Source organism: Halichoeres trimaculatus, unplaced genomic scaffold (genome assembly GCF_033239565.1).
Source record: "Halichoeres trimaculatus isolate MK-OKI-2021-1 unplaced genomic scaffold, fHalTri1.1 fHalTri1_scaffold_14, whole genome shotgun sequence".
In the NCBI taxonomy this organism is placed as follows: domain Eukaryota; kingdom Metazoa; phylum Chordata; class Actinopteri; order Labriformes; family Labridae; genus Halichoeres; species Halichoeres trimaculatus.
Genome location: NW_027437192.1, coordinates 14,170,687 through 14,193,784, shown reverse-complemented (window position 1 = coordinate 14,193,784; position 23,098 = coordinate 14,170,687). Strand labels below are relative to the sequence as shown.

At 41.4% G+C, this 23,098-nt stretch overlaps 1 protein-coding gene across 2 annotated transcripts; it reads right to left on the bottom strand.

The window, feature by feature from the left end:
• Positions 1-440: 440 nt before the first annotated feature.
• Positions 441-22,658, bottom strand: zbtb10 (zinc finger and BTB domain containing 10). Of its 2 annotated transcripts, XM_074686249.1 has the most exons (5): positions 21,694-22,658; positions 13,148-14,174; positions 7,355-7,420; positions 4,429-4,604; positions 441-3,579 (listed from the first exon to the last, which is right to left on the bottom strand). In XM_074686249.1, the coding sequence occupies exons 1-5, from the start codon at positions 22,366-22,368 to the stop codon at positions 3,298-3,300; spliced, it is 2,226 nt and encodes a 741-aa protein (XP_074542350.1). In that variant the 5' UTR covers positions 22,369-22,658; the 3' UTR covers positions 441-3,297. The 2 variants fall into 2 exon arrangements, with proteins under 2 accessions (XP_074542350.1, XP_074542352.1); XM_074686251.1 differs by lacking the exon at positions 7,355-7,420.
• Positions 22,659-23,098: the final 440 nt, after the last annotated feature.

The following is a 23,098-nucleotide window of genomic DNA, read 5'->3' as shown; positions in this document are numbered from 1 at the left end:
AGACACTTTCCATTTCCTCACATTTTATTTTCCAAACAACCAATAAATAAACATACATTTCAAAATAAAAAAAAAAGTGATAGAACAAATTATTCAAAGCCATATAAAGATCTGCAATACTTAAAATGTTTATTTTCATAGGATTCATAATCTTGTATGGCCGATAAAGAAAACGTGTTAGACCCTACAGGGTATTTGGCTGCACTTCGTTAGACGGTGTGACAGAAAAAGGTAAATATAATCAGAGACTGGTTGTACCTGACCTGCAACTGTTCGATTTCAAGGGAAAAACATTTGTTGCATTTGTTCAGTGCCGTTTTCTTTATTCTCTTCGCCCAAACAGAAATACGTTTGCACTAGGAGTGAAGTTTAAAAAAAACACAACAGGAACTGGACAAAAGGGTTAAAGCAATATCAAAGTTTTATTCTTAAAATGTAGTATAGAGAGGAACAGTAGTACAATTCAGACAGAAAAAAGGAGAATGTAGTTCCATCTTTGAAAACCTTTGATAAAAACGTAAAAAGAGTAACCTGAATTTGCTTTGTGTTCAGAGGGCACTGAGGCGCGGCCCGAGTTTTGCATCACTGTTAAAGTTCGAAAGAGATTGAAAAATACAACCATCTGCGACAGCGTAAAAAAATACAGCTGGGGAAAAAAAACCTCTGCTTGACATCTGTAGTGTTTTTTGCTCTGTTGTTTTTTTTGTCCATATAACAAATACAGCATAAAATCGAAAATGATACATCAACGTTTTGAGTTTCATTCATTACAGTAAAATCAGTAGGATGGTAAATAGTATCAAAAGAACAAACAAGACGACAGGATGGTGTGATGAACGAGCACACGGCGTGAACAGAGACAGGAAGTGGAAGGTTAGAGTTCACGGAAATAAAACCACCGCACCAGGAGGTCCAAAGCCAACTGTCAATGTGTTCCATTACTTAAATCCACTAGTTAAATAATATATTCTTCATATATATATATATTTATCTTATATATTCTCAACATATATATATATATATATGTGTGTAATAACCCCTTCCACAGTGATTTTTAGGTAAAAGTGACACGAAGAGGCAGGATATCTCTATGACTTAAATATATCTTCTTCCACTGAGAGTAAAGGGAAGTTACATATCTTCTGTATCATTAGCACTTCATTACGAGCTGTATGATCCACTGCATATGAACAGATACTGCTGTTCCAAGGTTTTGACCCGCAAACAATCCGTGTTTCCTTAGAAAATATGTGCTTAATGAAAGAACAAAGGAGAGAGGAGACATCCATGGAAAAGAAGGACAAAATTAAAACGAAATATGCATCTAAGGTAAAGTGAATGATTCTGTAGCATAAAAACATTTAAAAATCTCAACAATTACAGACACGAGCAAGGATTTTCTACACTAAGCAAGTTTTCACCTGGCTTTTCTCATACATTATATCTCAACAATAATTAAAAACAACAATTTTGGTTGGACAAATAGAAATTAACAGTCTTGATTGCATTTGGAGTCAATACATATATAATATTAAATAACAAAAAAAACAAAGAGTCTAATAAAAAAAAGTTGCTCATTGGAAGAAAGACACAACAGTTTTTATATAGTTCCATTCAGACCCGCTTTAGGGGAAGCCAAGAAACAAAAGAAAATTATTTTCATGAACACAAACTTAAGTGCATGTCTATGAGGCGCCATAGAGCTTCACTTTTTGTGGAACAAAGTGTTTTTCTACCTGGCAGACCTAAAAATAAAATTAAAAGTCAAAACAATCTTACATCAAATTAAACTGATGACATTTTTATATGTTTAACGTGAAAAAATGGAGTTCTTTTCGTCTTTAAATATCACACATCATGATTTCCTGCTAAAGTCGTCCCCTAACAACCAAAGGTTCAAGTGATTTAAATATATAAACTGTATTTAACTCAGTACCAAATATAAACAAACGCATACAGGTGTTGATGTCCACTTAGGTCCTTAAAATGTCAAAAACAAGTACTGCCGGTAGTTCTACAATATGGTGTGTGCATGTTTATGTGTGTGTGTGTGTGTGTGTGTGTGTGTGTGTGTGTGTGTGTGTGTGTGTGTGTGTGTGTGTGTGTGTGTGTGTGTGCATTAAATAAAATTGAAGCTTAAAAACAATGGCAAAGCATACCTGATAGTCGCCGTAGCACAACAGTGTTCTATAGTACGAGCTGATTACATATATGTTTAACTGAGTCAGTTTAAGCTTTATGATTATAAACATCATATATAGCCTTTAGGTCCAGTATTCTGCGACAAGCATTACAGCACCAAACGTTTCATCATTTGGCAAAATTCAAGCTTTAAGTGAAAGTCAAATGCTTTTGTTTAATAATAATAAAGTGTTACTGTGACGCCGTGATTTGTATAAAGCTAGCAACATTTCCCCTTGTACTTTCGCTTTTTTTTAAATCAATATTTTCCCGCTTAATAATATTAATAAAAAAAAAACTCACGTTGTCTATTTTTTCCTTTAAAGCGTTTTCAGTAGTTTTTGTTCCTGCTTAATCTTGGTGTGCGGTCTGTTTGGCACAATATCACAGCCCTCTTAAATTAATCATAAATATGGCTGTAATACATTAGAGTCACAAAACAGATTATTTGGTTCCAAGATCTGTGCAGGAAAAGAAAAAGAAAAAAGAAGAAGAAAAAAGAATAATATAATATTTAGCGCATCTAAACATGATCTACAGAGCAAGTCAAAAGTCTTCCTGTGGACAATAATGCTCTTCTTCTGTGTATTTGCACAAGCACCTTGCAATATACTTTCAGATTGTACAGAAAGCTGCAGCTATTGCTGCACCTCTGCCTGCAGACAGAAACAGGAATAAAATTATAGCATTTGATAAGACCATTATAACCTCTGTTCATAAATTAAATAATTAACATTTCGCTTTTTTTAGATGATTGGCCTAACCCAAGTCAAAAAACTACATCACCCCACCCAACTCTCCCCCACAAACAGGAAATAAAAATACATCACCAAAACCTGATTCATCATATTATTCATGGTTAGAATCTTTCTCTGGTGGGCGCTGGGCCCAGAGTTGGACACATTTCAACAATAATAAAATCTGTACATCTTGGAGTTCCAACTCTACCAAAGCTTTTCTTCAGTTCAAATCCATTTCTTTGTCATATACTTGCACAATTAAGTAACCTCAAGGTTTGATAGCACTTTGGAGTTGATTGTTTACCAGCTAGGTTTTTGTATACATATATATTAAACATCAACTTTCTTTATTTGTTTCTCAAGCTTGTTGAAATTCTCAGTCCTCCTCCGGGGCAGCACCGGCGTTGCTCTCACCCCAGTTTGATTGGTCGTTATCGGTAGGTTCCTCTCCCTCCAGGTCCTCCACTTCCTCGCCTTCGAAGTCTTCATCGCGTGGAAACTCCATGCCCTCCAGGCCCTCCTGAGTTGCCTGGTGCGAGTCGGCACAGTCTGCACATACGCCATAGCGTCGCGAGCCGTGACGGATACCAACACTGGCTGCAAGCATGAAGATCTTCTTGCACACCATGCATTTGTACTTTTTGTCCTTCTTGTGCACCTGTGAGAGTGAAGGGAGGAGAAGATCAGCTCAGTTAGATGAGGAAACTTTAAAGTTGTGATTTACCAATTAAAGGGAGAGTTCCATTAACGTGGAAAAAAGCCTCATGTTCTTTCTTGACTTCACCTGTCAGACAAGAATAACATTACCAAAAGCAGTCAGTTAGCTTAGCAGAAAAGAAAAATTAAAAGAGTTTAAATATTTCAATTTAAACACTTAGAAGCACCTGTGAGCAAATTTGCTAAGCTAAGCAGCCAGTTGGCAAAAAAAAATCTCTGTTTTTTCTTTGGTTCTGTAGAAAACAAATGCACATTAAAGCATCAGTAAGTAGGTATGACCAAGCTCACCGGTGTCTCTCCAGTCTTCATGCTAAGCTAAGCTAACTAAGCCTGTGGCAGCTTCATCTTGAACAAAGAGACAGAAAGTGGTCGAAACCAACTCTTTTAACCTTTTAAAAAGATAAGCCAAATATTCAGCTGTTCCTTGACTGTCAATACAGTCATATGTTAGAAACAGAAAATTCGGATTATAAAAAATCTAACTTTAACATTTTATGAAAGTCAGAAGAGCCTCTTGTTTTCTACCACCCTGTGTGAGACTCCAAAGATCCTCTCTACGTTAGAAAATACACATCACAGCCAGCTCCTAACCAAAGCTCCTTTCAAAACCATCTCTTAGCCCTCACTCTCTTGTGCTGAAAGCTGCCAGACACACAAAAAAAATGAAGCAGAGTGCCAAGATGAGAGGGTGGCCAAAATAATTCATGCAGTGTTTGGCAGAAGATGGCGGACGCGCGTCACACAATGTTAAGGGGAGATAGGAGAGGAGCCGGTGCATATGCAGACTCACCAGGGAATGTCTCTTGACGTGCTCACGGCGGGTGAACAGCTTGCCGCAGATGTCGCAGCTGAAGGAGCGTACGCCCGAGTGGATGATCAGGTGCCTCTTGAGCGTGCGCCGGTGCTTGGCGATGTAGTTACAGTGGGGGCACTTGAGCTTATTGAGGGCTAGGTGCGAGGACTCCCCTGGACAAAGACACAAAGCGACACAAGGTTAGAAATATATGCATTTCAATATCTTTTAAATGAAACGGTTACATATAAATCAAATCTAATAAAACACTGCTGTAAATGACTTGCCATAAAGGTGTTCACTAACAATTAGGTTGATTAAGAAATCTGTAATTTTCGTACCATAGCACAAAAATAAGGGACTTAGTGTTTGTAAGATTATTGCTTTGTTGTTATGCTACGATTAAGGATGGGTACCTTTCACATGAGAAACGATATGGTACTGATGCCGGGTATCTGGCGATCAGTATCGGTACTCAACAGTGCCAATTTTTGCTACTTTTTTGTCTATGTGGTAAAAAATTTGTTTAATAATAAAATTTTACAATTTTTCAATTTAACATATTTATTCTTTAATATATAACCTTCAAATGTTGTTGTCATGTCCAGCATGGAAAATTGCCTACTCTTCCACTTCCTCACAGCCACGAGGATGCATTTAGGTACCTCAACATGGTAACTTTTGATTTTACACAAATCGGTACCTGGTACTTTTGACTGAATTCAATCAATGTGTCTTTCCATCTTTCATCCCCCTGACACTTATGGTGTGAGTGATTGCTCACCCCATAACGAATATTAGCTGTTCAAGGTCTTAGATTGTTTAAATCTACTTGAAGAAAACGAACAGTCTCTTATATTCCAGTCATTACGGCAAGTCTAAAGATGATCAACAAGACAATCATCATGAAAGCCACATTTGCATCTATAGATCCACTAATAAGAGCAGGGCGTGTCAAGAACCGATATCCTGTTTATTGTATCACTGAGTTAAGATACGGGAACCATTAGAGAGAATCAGAAACCACAAACTGATATACACACACAAACAGCTCCTTTGGTAAAAGTTTGCTACCAAAGTTTCACTTCACATACTAAACTTATTTTTGTGACAGTAATGAGCTAGCAGTTTGTGGACTGGGCCAGTTTGCTCTGTAACTGCTGGTGAGAAACAGTCTGCAATGATACTGGTCTCAGGTAGTAATGTAACACTGTACAAAAAGCACAATGATGGAGTTTAGTAGAGGATAATCAACAGATCTTCATTAGTAACAGTGACAGCAGTCGCGATCAGTCTGTTGAGCTCTTCTATCATCATGGTGATGAAATCAACAGAGCATAAAATAATGGGAAAAAAGCATACGCATGCACTTATTTAGCAGTAATATAATTGGGATTAAACGGGTTAACTGTCTTTGGGTGTTTATGCTAACAAGCTACAGGGGACAGCTGGCCTTCCAAATAAATGAGCAATGTATTGATTTAAAAAGGCTCCACATAGAGTGCAGTGAAGAGACAGAGACTGAGAGAGTGGGGGAACAGGGTCAGGTCTTTTGTTTGACACAGGGAGCACACAACAGAGGCGTTGTCAGGGCAGGTTGCTAGGGGGGGAGGTGGAGGGGGGATTGATAAGAAACAGGTCACCTGTGTATTCACAGAGAGGGAGGGTATGTGTGTGTGTGTGTGTGTGTGTGTGTGTGTGCGTGTGTGGTTTACTGCCTTGTAGCACCTTGTGGAAGAGCGATGAGCTGGTTATGGAGGAGAGCTGAGGGTATATTGCAGTTTTATGCTTTCCATTGAGCAGACTATCAACCAATGTGCTCTTTTTTTCCTATTAAATCCTGATCTATTCACACCAATGAGTGCACACTGCAGGGTTTATCAAATCACAGAGCATATTAGAGTTGTCTGTTGTTTTTTGCGAGGAAAAGATGGCTGCTTCTCTGGGAAAGAAATCCAGCTCGAAAATTTTTTCGATGAGCTAAATGAAAAGTCTGCTTCAGTGAGGTTAACTTACTAGGGAAGTTAGGAAATGTCACATATGAGCCCTGGTTTCTCTACTCATCTTCAACTGTTTTGAATTGGCTCCACAACACAGAGTCAAAGAGTGGACTCAGAAAGTCTTAAACTTGGAACAGCTGTATAAGACGGCAAGTTTATGCAAGAGAAACGAGGTGCTTTTTGTATAAACTGCCCTTTCTTGTGACCCCAAATTACCACAGGGGGAACTTCTTTAACAACAGAGCTACTTAAGTGGTTCAAGATTAAATTGAAGTACAATCCATGACTATAAAAATAGCCTGAAGATGATTTTAATTAAAATTTCTCCCTTGCCATTAAAGCTGTGACTGTGTCAATCAAAGTTAATACAAATTAAATTTATTAGTTTTGGTTCTCTGAGGAGTTAAAAGTTGTTTTATTATCAGCTGCAATTTGTTTCATTTTTTTCAAGTTGTAAGCAACTTATTTTCTGTCTTTGTGAAATGCATTGTGGGTACCTGGTGTCCATTAACTGAACCACTTGAGAAAAAGTTGTTTTCATTTCAAAGTGCCTCCTAGTGTTTAAATATGCTTCATTTTGCCTCTGACTACAAGCAAGAGCTACTTGCTGAGAAGATACTAACCTTCCTATGCATCTTGTGTGGTTTTGGTCTGTAGTGATCAGATTGCTGTCGGGCAGACCTCCACACATCTTTTGCAAACTGATCAACAAAGAGATATTCAGATAGCTCACTTGATGTCAAAGGGTTGTGCTGATCAACAAAGGCCTGAAACTCTTGGTTGATGGTGTGTTGATAAACAGAGGTGTGTCAGACTGCTCTCATGGCTGACTGCTCACACTCCAAACCAAAATGAGTTTTGGTTAAAGTTTCACAGAAGCAGATCTTTTTTTGAGCTGTCGGCTCAGGAGTGCAGCATCTTACCATTCTCCCAGGACTCCCCTTGCTGTAAGTCTTGGATGATGCTATACTGGATCTGATTGGCCAGCTCTGGGAAAGGTAAGGAGGGAGGGGGAGGGGGGACAAAAGGAGTGAGAGGGAGAAAGAGAGAAAAGAGGTGGTTGAGAGCCTGAGGGGGGGTGCACACCTCACAACGCCTCGTGTACACAACTAACCGACCCCCACATGAAACAATGGAGGTTTCAGTTAACAAAACAGACAAACACACAGGGTCCGGCTAAAGTAAAACAACATAGTCCCCCGTCCTCCCTGCCTTGCCCTCCCACACCCCAACATGCCCCCCAGGCCAGAGCAACAAGCTGATGCTGGAAGCAGGCTCCAGAAGGGAGGGGGTTAATTAGAGAAGGAGAGTGGAGTCCTCACACTGGCTCAGCTTACATTTGGCTTTTGTGTGTGAGCACCTGTGTGTATATGTGTGTGTGTGTGTGTGTGTGTGTGTGTGTGTGTGTGTGTGTGTGTCCAGCCTCAGTGCTTAGAGCCTATTAAAGACACGCCCCGTTGAGCGTGTACTAGTGTGTGTGTGTGTGTGTGTGTGTGTGTGTGTTCACTCTCCCTGGGTCAATATTTGGAATAGTGAGGACAGCCCCAGTGCATTAGAGTGGATTAGGGAGGGGAGGGACAGCCCCCGCAAAGCTTTGCACCTCGCAGGGATTGGGGGAAGTTACTGTGGGTGCGTTTGTGTGCTTCGGCAGAAAACAGCAGGTATGCAAATGTATTCCACCTGCTCTGCAGAACCCACCCTTTAAACAACCCAACAGCCGTGTTTGGAGAAGACTCAACGATTTGCTGGCAGGAGTGTTGGCTGTGGGCTCAGCATCATGAGAGCAGACAGAGCAGCACTCATCGATCAATAAACTAACGCTGATGTTCAACACACATCTTAATGTGACTCTGAACTGTTACACCTTTTACTTTGATAGAAAATGAAATGTCCTCCATGAGCTCTAGATTGACTGTTTGTAAGGAATGTAGATCAAGTTTTCAAAAGCACTGCCATTACAAAGCATTAGTTTATACAGTTTTGTGAATTATAAACATGTCACGTGCAGAAATGTGCTTGATACAGTATATGTCCATCTTAACTTTTATTTTATTCCCTTTTTTATTTTGTTGAATCTTGTGTATTCTATTTTATTTCATTCTTTTGAGTTGATTCATTGTTTTATTTTGTTAAACTTCAGCTATTTCTATTTATCTAATTAATCTAATTTTGTGAAATTTTAGTTAATTATTTTTAATTCCATTAAATTTTGTTAGATTTTACCTGATTCAATTATTTTTTTTTACTTGCTAAACTTGGCTTAATTTCTTTTCACTTAATTTTTTTTGTTCATTTATATTCAATTTTATTTTAGTTATATTTTACTGAATATAATTTCATTTTATTCAGTCTTGTTCTGTCAATTTTAAATTAAATCCATTTAATATTTTTGTGTTGAATTTTAATGATTTTTCATACCATTTTTGTCAAATTTGGATTAATTCTATTTTTTTCCATGTTATATTCTTTTGTTAAGCTTTTACGTATTCTATTTTATTTCTTTATACTCAATTTTCCTATTCTGTTCTTATTTTATAATAGGATTTTATAATTGCTGCTGCAACAATTTTTTTTAATCTCATCCTATTTTATTTCTTTACCTATCAATTTTTAAACTTTTTTTTGAGTTCTACACAGGATCTTAGCCGCTTAACTGTGACAAGATCTCTGTACTCGCATATCAAAGACACTGAAAGGGTCTACAGTCAAGTAGCACAAAAAAAAAAAACAGAATTAGGGCTCCAGTGTTTGGAGCATGACTGCACAGATCAAACTGAAGAAAAATGAAGGCCAGACAAGTGACATCACTGTTGGAAACTGGGACAGCTAATATAGGTGGACGACTGCTCATAAGGCTGGACAGAAATATGCGGAAAATGACCACAGAGAGGGACATGAAGTTAGAGAGTGTGTCTATAACAAACTAGGGTTTTGATGATCATGCCCACAAATAGAGTTATAAACCCTCCTTGTCTCTTCTGCATGACTATCATCAACAATGTGGAATCCAATAACCCACAGTGGACATGACTAATAGCTGAATGCATTCTCATTTTTGCTACGGAAAGCAATATTTCACTAAAGCATTAGTAAAACTTGAGACATCATGTGACACACATATTCAGACTGAGCCACAACAAACGGACACTTTATGCAGTTTAAGACCATCCGAGGCCTGAGGAGAGGCGCAGAGGCTGTGGGAACCGAACGGACAGACGGTTTTCTGTTCAGAAATGGAAAATTTGCACAATCACGGAGCATGCAGCATATGTGAAAAGATGTACAGAACATTTAGGGACACTGGAAGGACATCAAAGCTAGATGATTCTTTCTTAAGCCCGTCTTACACTTTAACACCAGCATCGGGGGGATGTGATGCACATTTCGGCCTGATGTATGTTCAAACAAAAAAATGTAAAGCAAATGAATGGATGACATTAACAAACACTAATTTATGTTTTAGTGGTAAACAGCTGCCTTGAAAGCTTTTACCATGACAAACAGTCTACTTTAAGACCTTTGTTTGGAAACTTAGAGTACATAGTGTTAGACATGAAGAGCAGAAGGATGGGAGAGGACGGTGCACATGCATGCAGACCAACTCTGTTTTTAAGCCAGCGTCTCTCTTAGCAATTACAACACCCCCGATCACTCCGTGCACACATTATAAGAGCCCTACGAGGAGTTGAAGGCACTAAGAGCATTCAAGTGCATTTAGGGAGGCCTGGGGGAAGAAATGTTTCCCCGGCTTTCTTCATTTGCCTGCATTAGGGAGGGCTCTTCTCTGTCTCTCTCTCTCACACACACACACAAAATGTAGTTCTCCCTCTTTCCACACACTTTGTGCCTCACACATCCCCTCCTCCTCCTTCTCTTCCCCCTCCCATCCATACCACTCCACTTAATATGTGATATCATTATGGTTACGTGGAGTGCCAAGCTTAATGGGGCTGACAGAAGGAGAAGGCTGGAGCCGAGGGGAGATTACTAAGAGTGGATAGGCTGGGCAGAGGGATGGGAAGATTAAGTGACAGAAAGAGGGAGCAGAGAAAAGGGAGGGATGCAAAACTTCTAACAAGCAAGATTGGAAAATTAATTGATTGAATGGCTCTGACCTTTTAAGTGGCTTACGCTTTATTACTGATTCTACCAACCCTTGGATAAAGAGTTCATTTTAAAGCAAAAAAAAGGCTGTGATTATCTTATCTATAAAGAAATACCCCACAATCCCTTCTTCAACACATTGTAAAAATGAATATCTAGTTATTTTCTACTGGTAATCATTGTAGGACACTGATCTGAAGCACTACTCATCACAGGTCTGAGCACTTTTGCAGCCACAAAGCACACCAGGTGGGTGTTATGTCCCTAAGCCCCCTGCTCTGCAGTGATTAGTGAAGATCGAGCTTGGAGTGACTTCCTTGTTGGCCGTGCACGCCAGGCTAAATGCTTGATAAGTGATCATTCCTGCTGTTAGGGGTTAGCAGACAGATTTAGAGCTGTAACTCTGTGCATTTTGCTGTGGATGCGATCAATAAGTACATCATGAAAGCAGCGACCATGCCTGTGCTCCCCGCTGTGATCAGCCACTGCTTAGCTTGTTAGCACCAATCGCTTCCATGATATTCATGGGGGTTTAACATGATCAGAAGTGTTCCTGTATGGATGAGTTGCATGAATGAGGCACGCCACCCTGAAGTAACAACAGTGCAATCTTCCAGCACTAGATTAAATGATGCCAAATTTACAGACTGCAAGCAGAGGATCAAATACTTGTCATGTGACCAATGGGGTTATCCTCTTCAAACCTGATGACCTCCCTGATGGGTGAATCATTAGAAAAGCATGGTGGGGGAAACTGGCACTGGTAACGTCAGCAGACTCTGGCTACACTACAAATACATGTGGAGAACAATATGTCATGCATGGGCTGAGATTTATGCCACTACAGACTGAATTTAAAGTATTTCATAATTGAAAAGCATGATCTGAAACTAATTTTGATGTTTTCAAACTGAATTTTATGCTTTCAAATTGTTTTTGAATTACTTGAAAGTTCAGCTCTCTATTCTTTGAATTAGATAATACAAAATTAAATTAGTGTTTTGTGATTCAATTTTAATTAAGAGTAGGGATGCAAAATTCTGGGAATTTTAAAAATTGGAAACTTTCAACTAGGGATGCATCGATCTGATCCTGGTATCTTAAAGCTAGATCTTATAGAAGCTTTTTTTTTTAAACCAAACTGCTGTTAAACATTCATTCACTTCTAGTTTTAATTAGAGCTGAAACGATTCCTCGAATGATTCGAGGTACTCGATTACAAAAAATACTCAAGTAATTCTCCGCCTCGAGGAATCGTTTAATTTTGAAAAAGATCAAAGGGTGGTATTTCAAATAGAGATTCATATTAAGAGAGTTTTTAGACCCCTCAAGCTACCTCTTATACAAAATAGCAACTAGCAAGAAATCTGGCTTCTTTTCTGGAGTTTGGAGACTAATGGGTCATTCTATGAAACGGGTGCCATTTGGGTCCGCAGCATTTGATGAGATGTACAAAGCACAAAAAATGTGTCAAAGTGTGTTTACAAATTTTGGAACTACCAAAGCAAGTGCTCTTATTGACATGCTGTATCAGAAAATTCTGTTTCTTAAAGAGGAAAAATTTGATTTGAAAAATAACTGCTCTTTAACTAAACAAAAATGTATTTTATCCGATTACTCGATTAATCGATGGGATTTTCAGTAGAATACTCGAATACTAAAAGATTCGATAGCTGTAGCCCTAGTTTTAATAAATATCAACCTCAGTAATTCCATTTGTACCCATTTTATGTCTTCTGCTCAAAACATTACCACTCTTATCCCACAGTAGGGCATGCAGCTTATTATTACACACTTGTATCGGATCAGTATCGGCATCAGTTGATACCCGAAGCCCAGGAATCTGTATCTGTACCAGGATCAGAAAAGTTGGACTGGTGCATCTCTATTTTCAATGCAAATTTTTAGAAATTTATGGGAATAAACAGAAATTAAGGGGGATTTTTCAGGAGTTAACCTGATCAAAATACATGAATAAATATGAAACATTTTGTTTTTTTAAAGGCAGACATGCATGAAAACAAGTCAAGTGCAATATTTTTAAATCAAGTTGATAACCAGCTAAAAACCCTTAAAATCTTGAAAAGTAATGGGACAACATTTCCAGGGGAGTTTCAGAAAAAATGTTCCACCCCAAATTTAACTCTAATTCAAAGTGGCATGAACATTACGCTATCTGCACTGGTGAGGGAGATGAATCAAGCACAGATTCACAGAAATGTTATTACGTCACTGAAAACTTCTTTGCAGTCTGTGGCTGTGGCTCCAGGAAGTAATAGTGATGCCACTCTAGATTGAAATTAAAATTTCAACACTGAAATTGATTTTTGGGAATTGAAATTGAGTTTTGTACTTTTTAATTTGAGGAATAAAGAGTTGAATTTGCGAGTAGGTATAATTTCAGAGGACAGCTAAAGACACTACCTGACTCAACAGATCACTGTTCTGTTACACCACCACTTCTCTACCTGTGAAGTGAGATTCTTCTTTTTCTAACAGTGAGAGCACAGCATGACTAATGGAAGTAAGAAATGCATAAGTCCTAGTGGAAGCTATGCATTAATTGTGAGGGTGAGGGCTCAGAGTGTATGTGTTAAGTGTGTTTGTCATACCAGCGTTTTCTGAGAGGGAGGAGAAGTCCTCTCTGGGGTAGGAGGCTGAGGGCTGGATGAACATCCCCTCGTCGAATCCCTCTTCAGGCTCAGGTGGAAAGTTGTACACGAAACGCCGCGTGGTTGCCTGCTTTTTCCTCCGCCCACTTCCAGCCGCAGCATCTGGTGCTTCTCTTTTTATCGCTGCGGGGGCTGCCGCGGCGCCACCTGTGGCTGGCTCGTTCCAGACGAATACCTGGCCGCTTGCAGCCCGCGTCTCGTTGGTCTCTGCTGAATCAGACGAGTTGTCGTTGTGGTGGGTCCAGCTACCAGAGGCTCCAGGGGTCATTAGGGCACAGCCCTCACTCCCAACCACTGTCACCTCGATGTCGCTGTTCTCCTCCTTCACCCTACTGCTCTCTTCATCTTCTTCCATCGCTTCCTTTCCCTGGTTCCCGCTTGCCTTGATCGACAGCTTCGACAGGATGCTTGTGGCCCAGAAGTTACTCGGCTTTCGGTCCAGGCCTCTCTGCCCTTCTTTGGCAACCGTCTGCCTCTTGTTGTAGTCCACCACCACAGAGTCAGGGGCCTCCTGCTTGATGCTAATATTCAGGGCATCTTTTATAAACGCCCTACATGATTGTACAACTTCTGTCATCTGGAGGTAACTCGCTACAGACATCACCTCTATGGCATTTTGGCTTGTGAGCAGCAGATTCCCGGAGTACAGGAAGTCAAGGATAACTGAGAAGCCCTGCACAGCAGCGACATCCAGGTGTGTGACCGTGGCCTGGTCCTGGGCCTCACCCTTGGTCAGACAGTAGAGGGTTTTGAAGTAGCGGCTGCCCGCCACCAGGATGTTCTTGTGCGCGCGGAACACCTGACCCGAGACAACTATGTTGACGTCACAGAGGATGCCACTCTTGCGCTGCTTGTCCAGCTCCTGAAGCAGCTGGTAACAGTAGGAGTTCTCGTTGGGCTTGTTGCGGTAGTCCTCTTCTGAGCTGATAGTGGAGGGGCTGGCATTGTCAGAGGGCCTCACCATCTCCTTTGATGTGGAAGAGAGGAGGAGAGACAAACATTATTGTTGAATATTAGTGCTTACTCATGTTATCATCACAATCCAGAACAAACACCCCATTTGAGAATACCATTTCATTTCCTGTAACCCTGTAGCTCATACACACACACCCTCAGGGGTTCCCAGAGTGACACTGACACTCCTGGCCTAGGGGTGAAACAGGTCTGACAGGCTCCTGTTATGGAGGAGGTGGGAAAAAGGCAAAGAAAGGCGTGTTCACTGTTAGGCATGGGTCAAATTACACAGCCCCATGATCAATTCCTTTCCTTCATTAAACTCAAACTCCAGACACTCCCTCTAAAACATGACACTGAGTAAACTCTCAAAGACTTCTGGATTATCTTATCCTCAGCTGCTCATACAGACAGAGCCACCCCATTATAGTACATTTATTTCATATCAACACACCTGAAGGCTTTGCTTCTTTTGGATTGGTTGAATAAGCTAGTCTTTTTTAACTCTTTCAATGCTGTACTGTGATGTGTATGCAATTTTTTTATCTAAAAATTGGGCTGGAAATTCTTGTATTTTCTCTTTTAAATGCACTGAACAATAACACCAAAGATTATTATTTTTTATTTATTTTTTTTTACAAATTTTCAGACCTAAAGTATTTTCTTCTCATCATTTTCATCTCTTTTTTTTTAACAGGAAGTTGAGATTAGGGCATCAAATAATTATTTTTAGGTTATTTGTCGTACTATTCTGGATCTCGGGTTAATCTTGCCAACTTAAGCATGCTCATCTGTGAATCTCAACCAGTTCCAAATTTTGGAGCTACCAAAGCAAGTGCTCTTATTGACATGTTGTATCAAAAAATTCTGTTTCTTAAAGAGAAAAATTTTCATTTGAAAAATAACTGCTCTTTAACTAAACAAAAATGCATTTTATCGGATTACTCGATTAATCGACAGGATTTTCAGTAGAATACTCCAATACTAAAATATTCGATAGCTGCAGCCCTAATCCTGAGTTGACCATAGGCTGTATAATAAATGGACGTAGTCTCCGTGATGTCACCTGTCTGTTCCTGATGCAGAGAAGCAAAGCCTATCTTTGATGGGGGCTGTATTGGAAATGCTAACTAAAGAGGCGGGTCTTGAGCCTCCTTGCTGACAGCTATATGGTGCCAGACCTGTCAGTCATCTGAGCTGCGCCTCAGATTGGACAAACTCATGATCTTAATATCTTCTTTACCCCACCCATACATTCTGTATCAATTAGAGCCCGATTATGCCTGTCACTGATTAATCGACATCGGCCAAAATGTAGCAGATTATAAAAATTTTTGCTCCACAGAGATTCTGTCGCTCCTGTTCCTGTGTGTCTGTGTGTTGAGCTTCACACTGCCCGAGTGCCCGCCCTCTCCGTCCACCATTATCTAATGTAAGACTTAAGAACGGCGTTTTAACGTCGAGTTAGTTGCTTTTTTGAGAGATAAACAGAGATAAATGCTGCTGTTATTTCACACATCCACCATTACCTAATGTAAGACTATAATTCTGCGTTTTAACGTCGTGTAAGTTGCTCATTGTGTGTTAACAGTTTTAATTTTTTTTTTATACTTACTGTGTTTAAAGTTTGACTTATTTATTTATTATTGTGTTTACAGCTTGTTCTTATTTATCATTGGTTTACACTACAGTTCTTATGTTGACAGTTTTATCATTTAAGTTCCTTGTTTTAATTTAACAGTATTCTGTCTCTGTCTTGAACCATATGGGTATTATAATGATTTGTGATTATATACAGTAGGCCTATATATCCTGTGTATATCAATGAATTTATTATATATATATATATATATATATATATATATATATATATATATATATATATATATATATATATATATATATATATATATATATATATCAGCCGATATATCGGATAGGCTGATATATTGGATATCAGCTTTTTTTTGCCCCCAGTATCGGTATCGGCATCGGCCCCAAAAATTCCGTATCGGTCGGACTCTAGTATCAATACTGAGTTAGCGATTCAGATCCAAGCCGTTGATGAACCACGCTTTAAACACGTTTGTTAATGTCTAAAAATCTGTTTTTTAGCCTTGGTGTGTATGTGGTTTAAAGTCTTTCTGCAGTCAGATTCAAGTGGATCATCAGTTTATTATCACTTTCAGCACTTCTACATCAGCTTCACTGTTATTGAACCCTATGTTGCCCCTTGGTGCTGACAATTTTTTTAAATAGTTGACATAATCAGTTATGTTGACTTTTAATTGCAGTGCTTGTTGGGATGTAAAACAAGTGGTTATTTGAATGAAAAGAGTGCAGAAAAAAGCAGGATAGCTGGACTGAAGGATAGGAGGAGGACCAGGCTTTAACAGCCCCTCTCCCCCTCCTCTGCTCTGTCTGAACAGGGCAGAAGGCCAGCCTGGTACAGAGCGGGCAGAGGAGAAGGGAGTATATGGAAACTCTTTACATGTGCATTAAAACAGGGATTAGCTTTTTGAACACAGTTTGACAAACACACACCCTAACCTTTAAAATTAAAATAAGAGAAGTGCACGCATGCATCTGCAGTACAGTTAGCACACTGGACACACACACTCATGCTGCAGCATACATCTCCAGCTCATTTTAGAATTGCACAGCAGATGTCCTAATCCAGAATAATTCACATTGCTCCAGCCCTGCATTTTTGCCCCCGCCCACCACCATCTCTTCCACACACACACACACACACACACTCACACAGAGACCAAGCTGCCTACACATACACACAGCTGGGGCTTCAGCTCGAGTAATTCAGATTAAATCCATTTCTCTGAGGTCCCCACCCAGCCCCCACCCCTACTCCCTCCACACTGCAGCTCTTGTCCACAGCGGCCTGGGCACACAGGATAGTATAGGGGGGCTTATCATCCTCCGCCACAGCTGGAGGGGGAGAGATGGAGAGATGGGATGGACTGAAATGAGAGGCAGAATGAAGCACAGACAGAGAAGGGGACAGTGCGAGTACTCTGCAGGCTGAATGAAACAAGAGGAGCAGAAATAGAACACAGGCACTGCTCTGAGAGGAAAAAAATGTTGAAATAGAGCTAATAGAAATAAGTGTGAAGAGATGAGAAATGGTTGGGCACAAAGGAGAAAAAAGCCTGATAACACACGCACAAAGAGAGCGAGCAAGAGCACGAGGCAGGGATTGAGAGAGCGAGACCTTGAGCCTCGAGAAAAAGGACGGAGGAGAAAATGTGGAGCAGAAGGGGGCCGAGGAGAAGAGAGCGAAAGAGAGAAGGAGTTGGGTCACCCCATTTTAGCCTTCACAATAGTCCGTGCTCTCCCTGAGGCTCATTGTCCACTCACTGTGGGTCTTTGTGAAAGGGCTCTGCACTCACTCTCTTATTACACAGCATGTCCCACAAGCAGGCAGAGAAAGGACGCAGGGTACATGCGGGCGAGGTGGAGAGGATGGCAGGAGCAGAGAAAAATTATTCCTGATATACACATCAAAGACTCTTGAGGGGGAACGGTCATCAGGTTGAGTGCTGTGGTGGAATATATTGATGCGAAAGGTGGGAGAGCAGCGACAGCAGGAGCCAGATAAGCTTTGGAGTCGTGCTGTAGTTTGTCACGCAGTTTAATTTTTACATAAAAGTGTGTGCTGACCAAAAAGATGAATTTCTCTTTCCAGGTTGAGATTTGAAGCTGTGATCAAAAGGAAAGCAGTATAAATGTGCTAAAAATACCAGAAACTTCAGATTCCTAGTACCTGGGTATTTGTGGAGCTGTTTCATCATCAGGATTTCCAAGCTACCCACCCCTGAACCCCATGACTCCCCACAGCTTTTATCCATTACACACACAACAGTGTGTGTGCTTTTCAGAGTCAGGCTAGGACAGCCTGGTACTGGATAAGTTGCTCTGTACTGGCCTCAGCAGCAGCATCATCCTTTCCCCAGATGTGCCACGTGTGAGCTAGGAGCTTAGAGAACCAGCAGACCAACCCTGCACAGCAGATGCTGGAGGCAAAACCAGCCTGAGCCAAGAGAAAATGTGGGGACAATATCAACCTCCCCAATTCATGACGTGGCTCGCTTTTTATCCGAGCCAGAGACAGCGGAGGTGGGGGAAAATCAAACGGCAGAAGGGCGCAAAAGAAGCCTTTGATCTAGACCAGAAAGAAGTGATTTACAGGTGGATAAAGCAAACTATGATACTCAAAGATTCAAGCATATTGACACATTGGCCACAGTCAGACACATCTCTAACAGATCATGTGATACTGCGCTTCCTTCAAACGACATAATGACCTGACTGGAGCCAGTTTTTGTTTACTTTTCATGCACACGTTTGCCCCCATCAGCTCACTAATCTAACCCCCACAACCATTATCAAACAAGTCCCATGACCAGCCCAACCCTGAGGCTACCTCAACCGCTCCCTGCACTAACTCCCCATATACACTGTACCCTTCTCTCAGTCCCCCCTCCTCACCCAACCTCGTCTGTCCCCAGATGTCGAAACAATACCACTGTGTGTGTTGGCCTAAGGTGTGGGAGGGCTGTACTGAGCGTCTCCCGGCCTCCTAACAATGCTCTGACAGAAGAGGCAAAGAGCAGGGGGTGGACTGGGGGAGAGGAACGAGGGTAGAGGAATCAACAAGAAGAATTCTCCCTCTGGCTTCACTCCACCCCGTTCCCCTGACCTGTGGCCCCCAATAAAGTCTGATCTACCCTGCAGACACCAGACCCCATTGGGTGGGTCCCCATACCCAGTCGGGGAGACTCGCTTTGAACAATGAGCGTGGTGTTTGCACTGAAACTGGGAAAGAGGTAAAACCTGAAAGGCTCCCCAGTATTTAAATTTCACCCCTGGGAATCAATTCAGAGTTATCTTATCTTACACCTCTTTTAGACCATGGTAGCGCAGGTAAAACGATTGTTTGGCTGTCACACTTCAAGGCTTGGTGAGGTTGTACTGTATGTAACTTGGAGAGGTTTACTGAACAGGTGTTTACGTCAATGGTGAAAATAAAGAATGGCTGAGAAAGAGACCAAAAAAGGAGAAGTGAGGGGAGAAATTGGCCTCGGCTGGACATGGAGTGAAGTGAAAATGTAACATGTGAGACTGAAAAGTTCAGAGTTATGACGTACTTTAAGAACAGATGATGAATAAGCTGGCACCAAGAGATGACTGTGACTCCCACTGTAGGTTTGACTTATGACCTTTCACTAATTTGTGTACAAAGGAAAAAAAAAACACAAAAACACCAATATTGTAAAAAGGTCACAATGTGCAGCGTTATACTTGATCTAAAGAAGCCTAATGACTTACTTTAGCCTCATCCTAACCTTTGCCAGTAAGCGTAGGGAGCCATCTGAGCACAAGACAGTGTCTTGACAATTAAGGACAACGGACCCCTTCTCCATGGAGACCCACATTCACCACAGCAGCCCTGGTGTGCTACGGCTAATTGAGTTAGCTTTAACGAATGCAGCAGAGGCCTGACTAATGTCAGGAATGGGTGAATAGAACAAGAGGTTGCCTCGTAACACCATAATTCCCCTTTAATGTACTGCTTCACAATGCTGCCTTGCTTAACATACACTGCGACTCTATTCCTGCTGCAGTGTGTGAGTGAGTGTGTGTGTGTGTGTGTGTGTGTGTATGTGAAGATTACAGTTTTGTTTCAAGGGCAGTCCTTAAAGAAACACATTATCAGAGAATCGTGAAAAAACTACATATACACAGCAAAAGCAATCTTATTTTCATCTCCAATATCTCAGGAATGGAACTGTATGTTCCAGGCTCTGTGCTTCATAAGGAAATGGCCTGGATAACCTCTCAGTACAGCGTCTGGGGTCCTTGTTGCTAGGGAAAGCCACACCAAGCCCCTAATCCACTCCTACTGCTCTCTTTACCAATTAGAGATACAAGTTAGTGGATCACTTTAAGTCATTCTGATTAGAGATTGCGTGTACAAGGGGAGGAACTAAATGCAGTAGCCCAATCCTCTTCTCGCACAAGTTAGAGTCAAATAGCACCAACTCACTATTCCTCCAACAGCTCAGACCATTGTCTAGAAAGCAGGTTGAAAGTGTCCATGTAAAAGAAATATAACTTAATTGTCTCAATATAAGAATGAAGGAGAAAATTCCCTTTGGTAACAAAGTGTTCCAGGAAGTGCACATTCTCTGTTTTATACCGAGGTCCCTCAAAGAGTATCAAAGAAACACTGCAATAAAAGTAATCACCCAATAAAAGGCTTCATACATGTCAATAAAGATATCACTTAACAATTATCAACAATGGCTTGCTCAGTTTAAAATAATAGTATGTAATGTCATCAGCTTTGTACTCATCCTAAGCCACGGTTTGATTACCAATTAACCGATAAGTCAGTCAGGATTGTATGTTTTCTTGAAAGGACAGGGCCCACCATCCTTGCATACCCCCTAAAGGTAGAACACAGGGGCCCATTAAGACAGAAATATGTGGAGGACAGGGTCAGGTGATGCCGTGTCATTCTATTTACTGACATCTATTTCACTCATTCATGCCTATTCAAGAGGCTGCATTTGGGCCAGGCAAGCTGTCAAGCTCCAGGCGACATGATTTACTCTCCTCCTCTTCTTGTCCAGCCCTGCAAGTGACACCAACTATGGATTTTGGGGGGTCATTCTAACACAATGCCTCTAATTTAGCTCCCCAAAGGGAGGAGGAGGTGGAGGAGGAAGAAATGCGCCAGAGGTCACCCGGGACTGCGAGCCAGCAGAACTGCCAGAGAGGCCAGGAGGAGGAGGGGGGTTGGGAAGGGGTGCGGTTCCCCAAAGGCTGATAGGGTCGAGCTTTCTTGCTATTGTGTGACCTCTAGCAAGCTAGCAATCAAGACAGCTGCTCTTGAAACAAAGGGTACATCTTAATAAAGTACCCAACACAACCACTATTATAATCATCAGAAACTTTCCTGAGGAAAAAAATGATCACAAGTAATTCGTGACGTGTGCTTAATTCCTTACAATGAAACGGCCTCCGGTGTAGTAGTAAGTAGCAGGTGTCATGCTGGGGCAGGTTTATGCCAGTGATTTGACTGAAGGGTTAGATTGAGGGCACAGGGGCAAAAAATTACACCTTTGTCAAACAAAAACTTTTCTTTCAGTCACTGTGAAAACTGTTTGGAATCTTATCTCATTTACTGACCAGGTCTGTCACGACACTACCATGGAACAGGGGCTTTCCACTGCCGTCACTGGCCACCCACCTCCGGGCAGACAGTAGAGCTACAAGCGGCTATTTGCTATGCTAGTCGTTAGCTCAGGTTAGCAGCCTGATGCTAGCTAATCAGGCAGGAGAAGGAATTGTGAAGCTTAGGTAATGGCCTGTTTTCGTTTTCGTTGTGTGAAAAAGTTATAAAAGTGTTATTTAAGACAAACAAAACAATAAATGACATACAGTATGTAATGTTGTAGCTGGTATTTAGAGGTACGTAGGTAACCGTCACAGACTTGAGGCAACGTTACCTGTTTGGTTGGGTCATTTCTCCCGTGTTCAGAAGACAGGTGATGTCTCAGCAGCAAGGCCCGTTTGTAGTTGCGACTGCCTTTAACAAGCTCGTCGCTGTTTTTAGTGGCAATGTTGTGACACCAAGAACAGGACATAAGTCCGGTCTCCTGGCAAAATTTAAGCCATGGAAATTCTTGCAACCACGAAGCGTGGAATAATGAGTGTTTCTGAAGCAACGTCTGCGGTCTCATCTCCACACCAGATTTCCTGGAGCCCGTCTCGCCTCCAGTCGCACCGCTTCCCGACTCCTGTTCGTCGGTGTTGTTAGGACCGTTCCCTGCTGTCAAGCTACTTCCTTCCCTGGACCCGTCCTCCCCTTCCCCCGAGCCGACACGATCGTCGCCGTCCCCGGCTGCCCAGCTACCCCCTTCCGGGTCCTCTTCTTCCTCCGCCTCGGGTTCCGTGCTATCGCTGACAGACCCAGCGCCCTCCACTCTCTTCTGCGATGATCCTTTTGCCCCCAGATCTCTGTCTTCCTCCTGATCCGGCCTGTTCCCGTTAAATTGTCGGTCTTGACAGGCCGGGGCCTCCCAGCTGTTACAGTTCCCCCCGCCGATACCGCTGGAACCCGTTAACCCTGCTAATCCACCTCCTCGGAAAGCCAGCGACCTGCGGTTTCTCTCACCGGACATTTTTCTTAATATATTTGAGAATCTTCACTTTCTCAACAGTATCCTCCTCCGACAAGAATATAACGTGATTGTATTGGCTGTATGTTCCGAAAGAGATGGACCGTCGTCGCTTCTTTTCTCCGCTTTGGCCCTCCCGGTGAGAGTATGTAGGTTATGCGGAAATAAATAAAGGTTTTAAACGCATAATGAATTTCAGGGTTCTCGCTGCGTCCGCGCAGGCCCCGCAGAGGTCGAATGGCAACGACTTTCCTCCCCACAATGCACCTCGACCAGAGAAAGGGGGGGCTGGACAGGGAAGGGGCGGCTTTTAAAGGAGGATGGGGGTGCTGTTGAACAGTAAGGGGTCTTTTGTGCTTTTAAGGCTGCACCCATTTTCTGCATGTTCTCTTTTATCCTTCAGCTTGTCTTGTCTACTCTACATTAAATACCAACATGTGTGCCCCACTTTAATCCTTTGCTACATTAGGTTACCGTAATATTCCTATAAAATTACAATAAAAGTCTTGAAAGACTTGCAGAGTATCTAGGGATTTTCTGTCATTCTTTATTTTTCAAAACAGATAGAATAAGAAATGTTATTATTTTCCGAAAATATCCACATTTACTTCAAAAAGAAAAAATATACAAGGCAGCTCTCATATTTTTGTGTGGCATATGATTAAGCAAGTTATAGGCATATGAGTAAACTAATAGTAATGATACTGTGATATACTTTAATTAAATTTCAGAT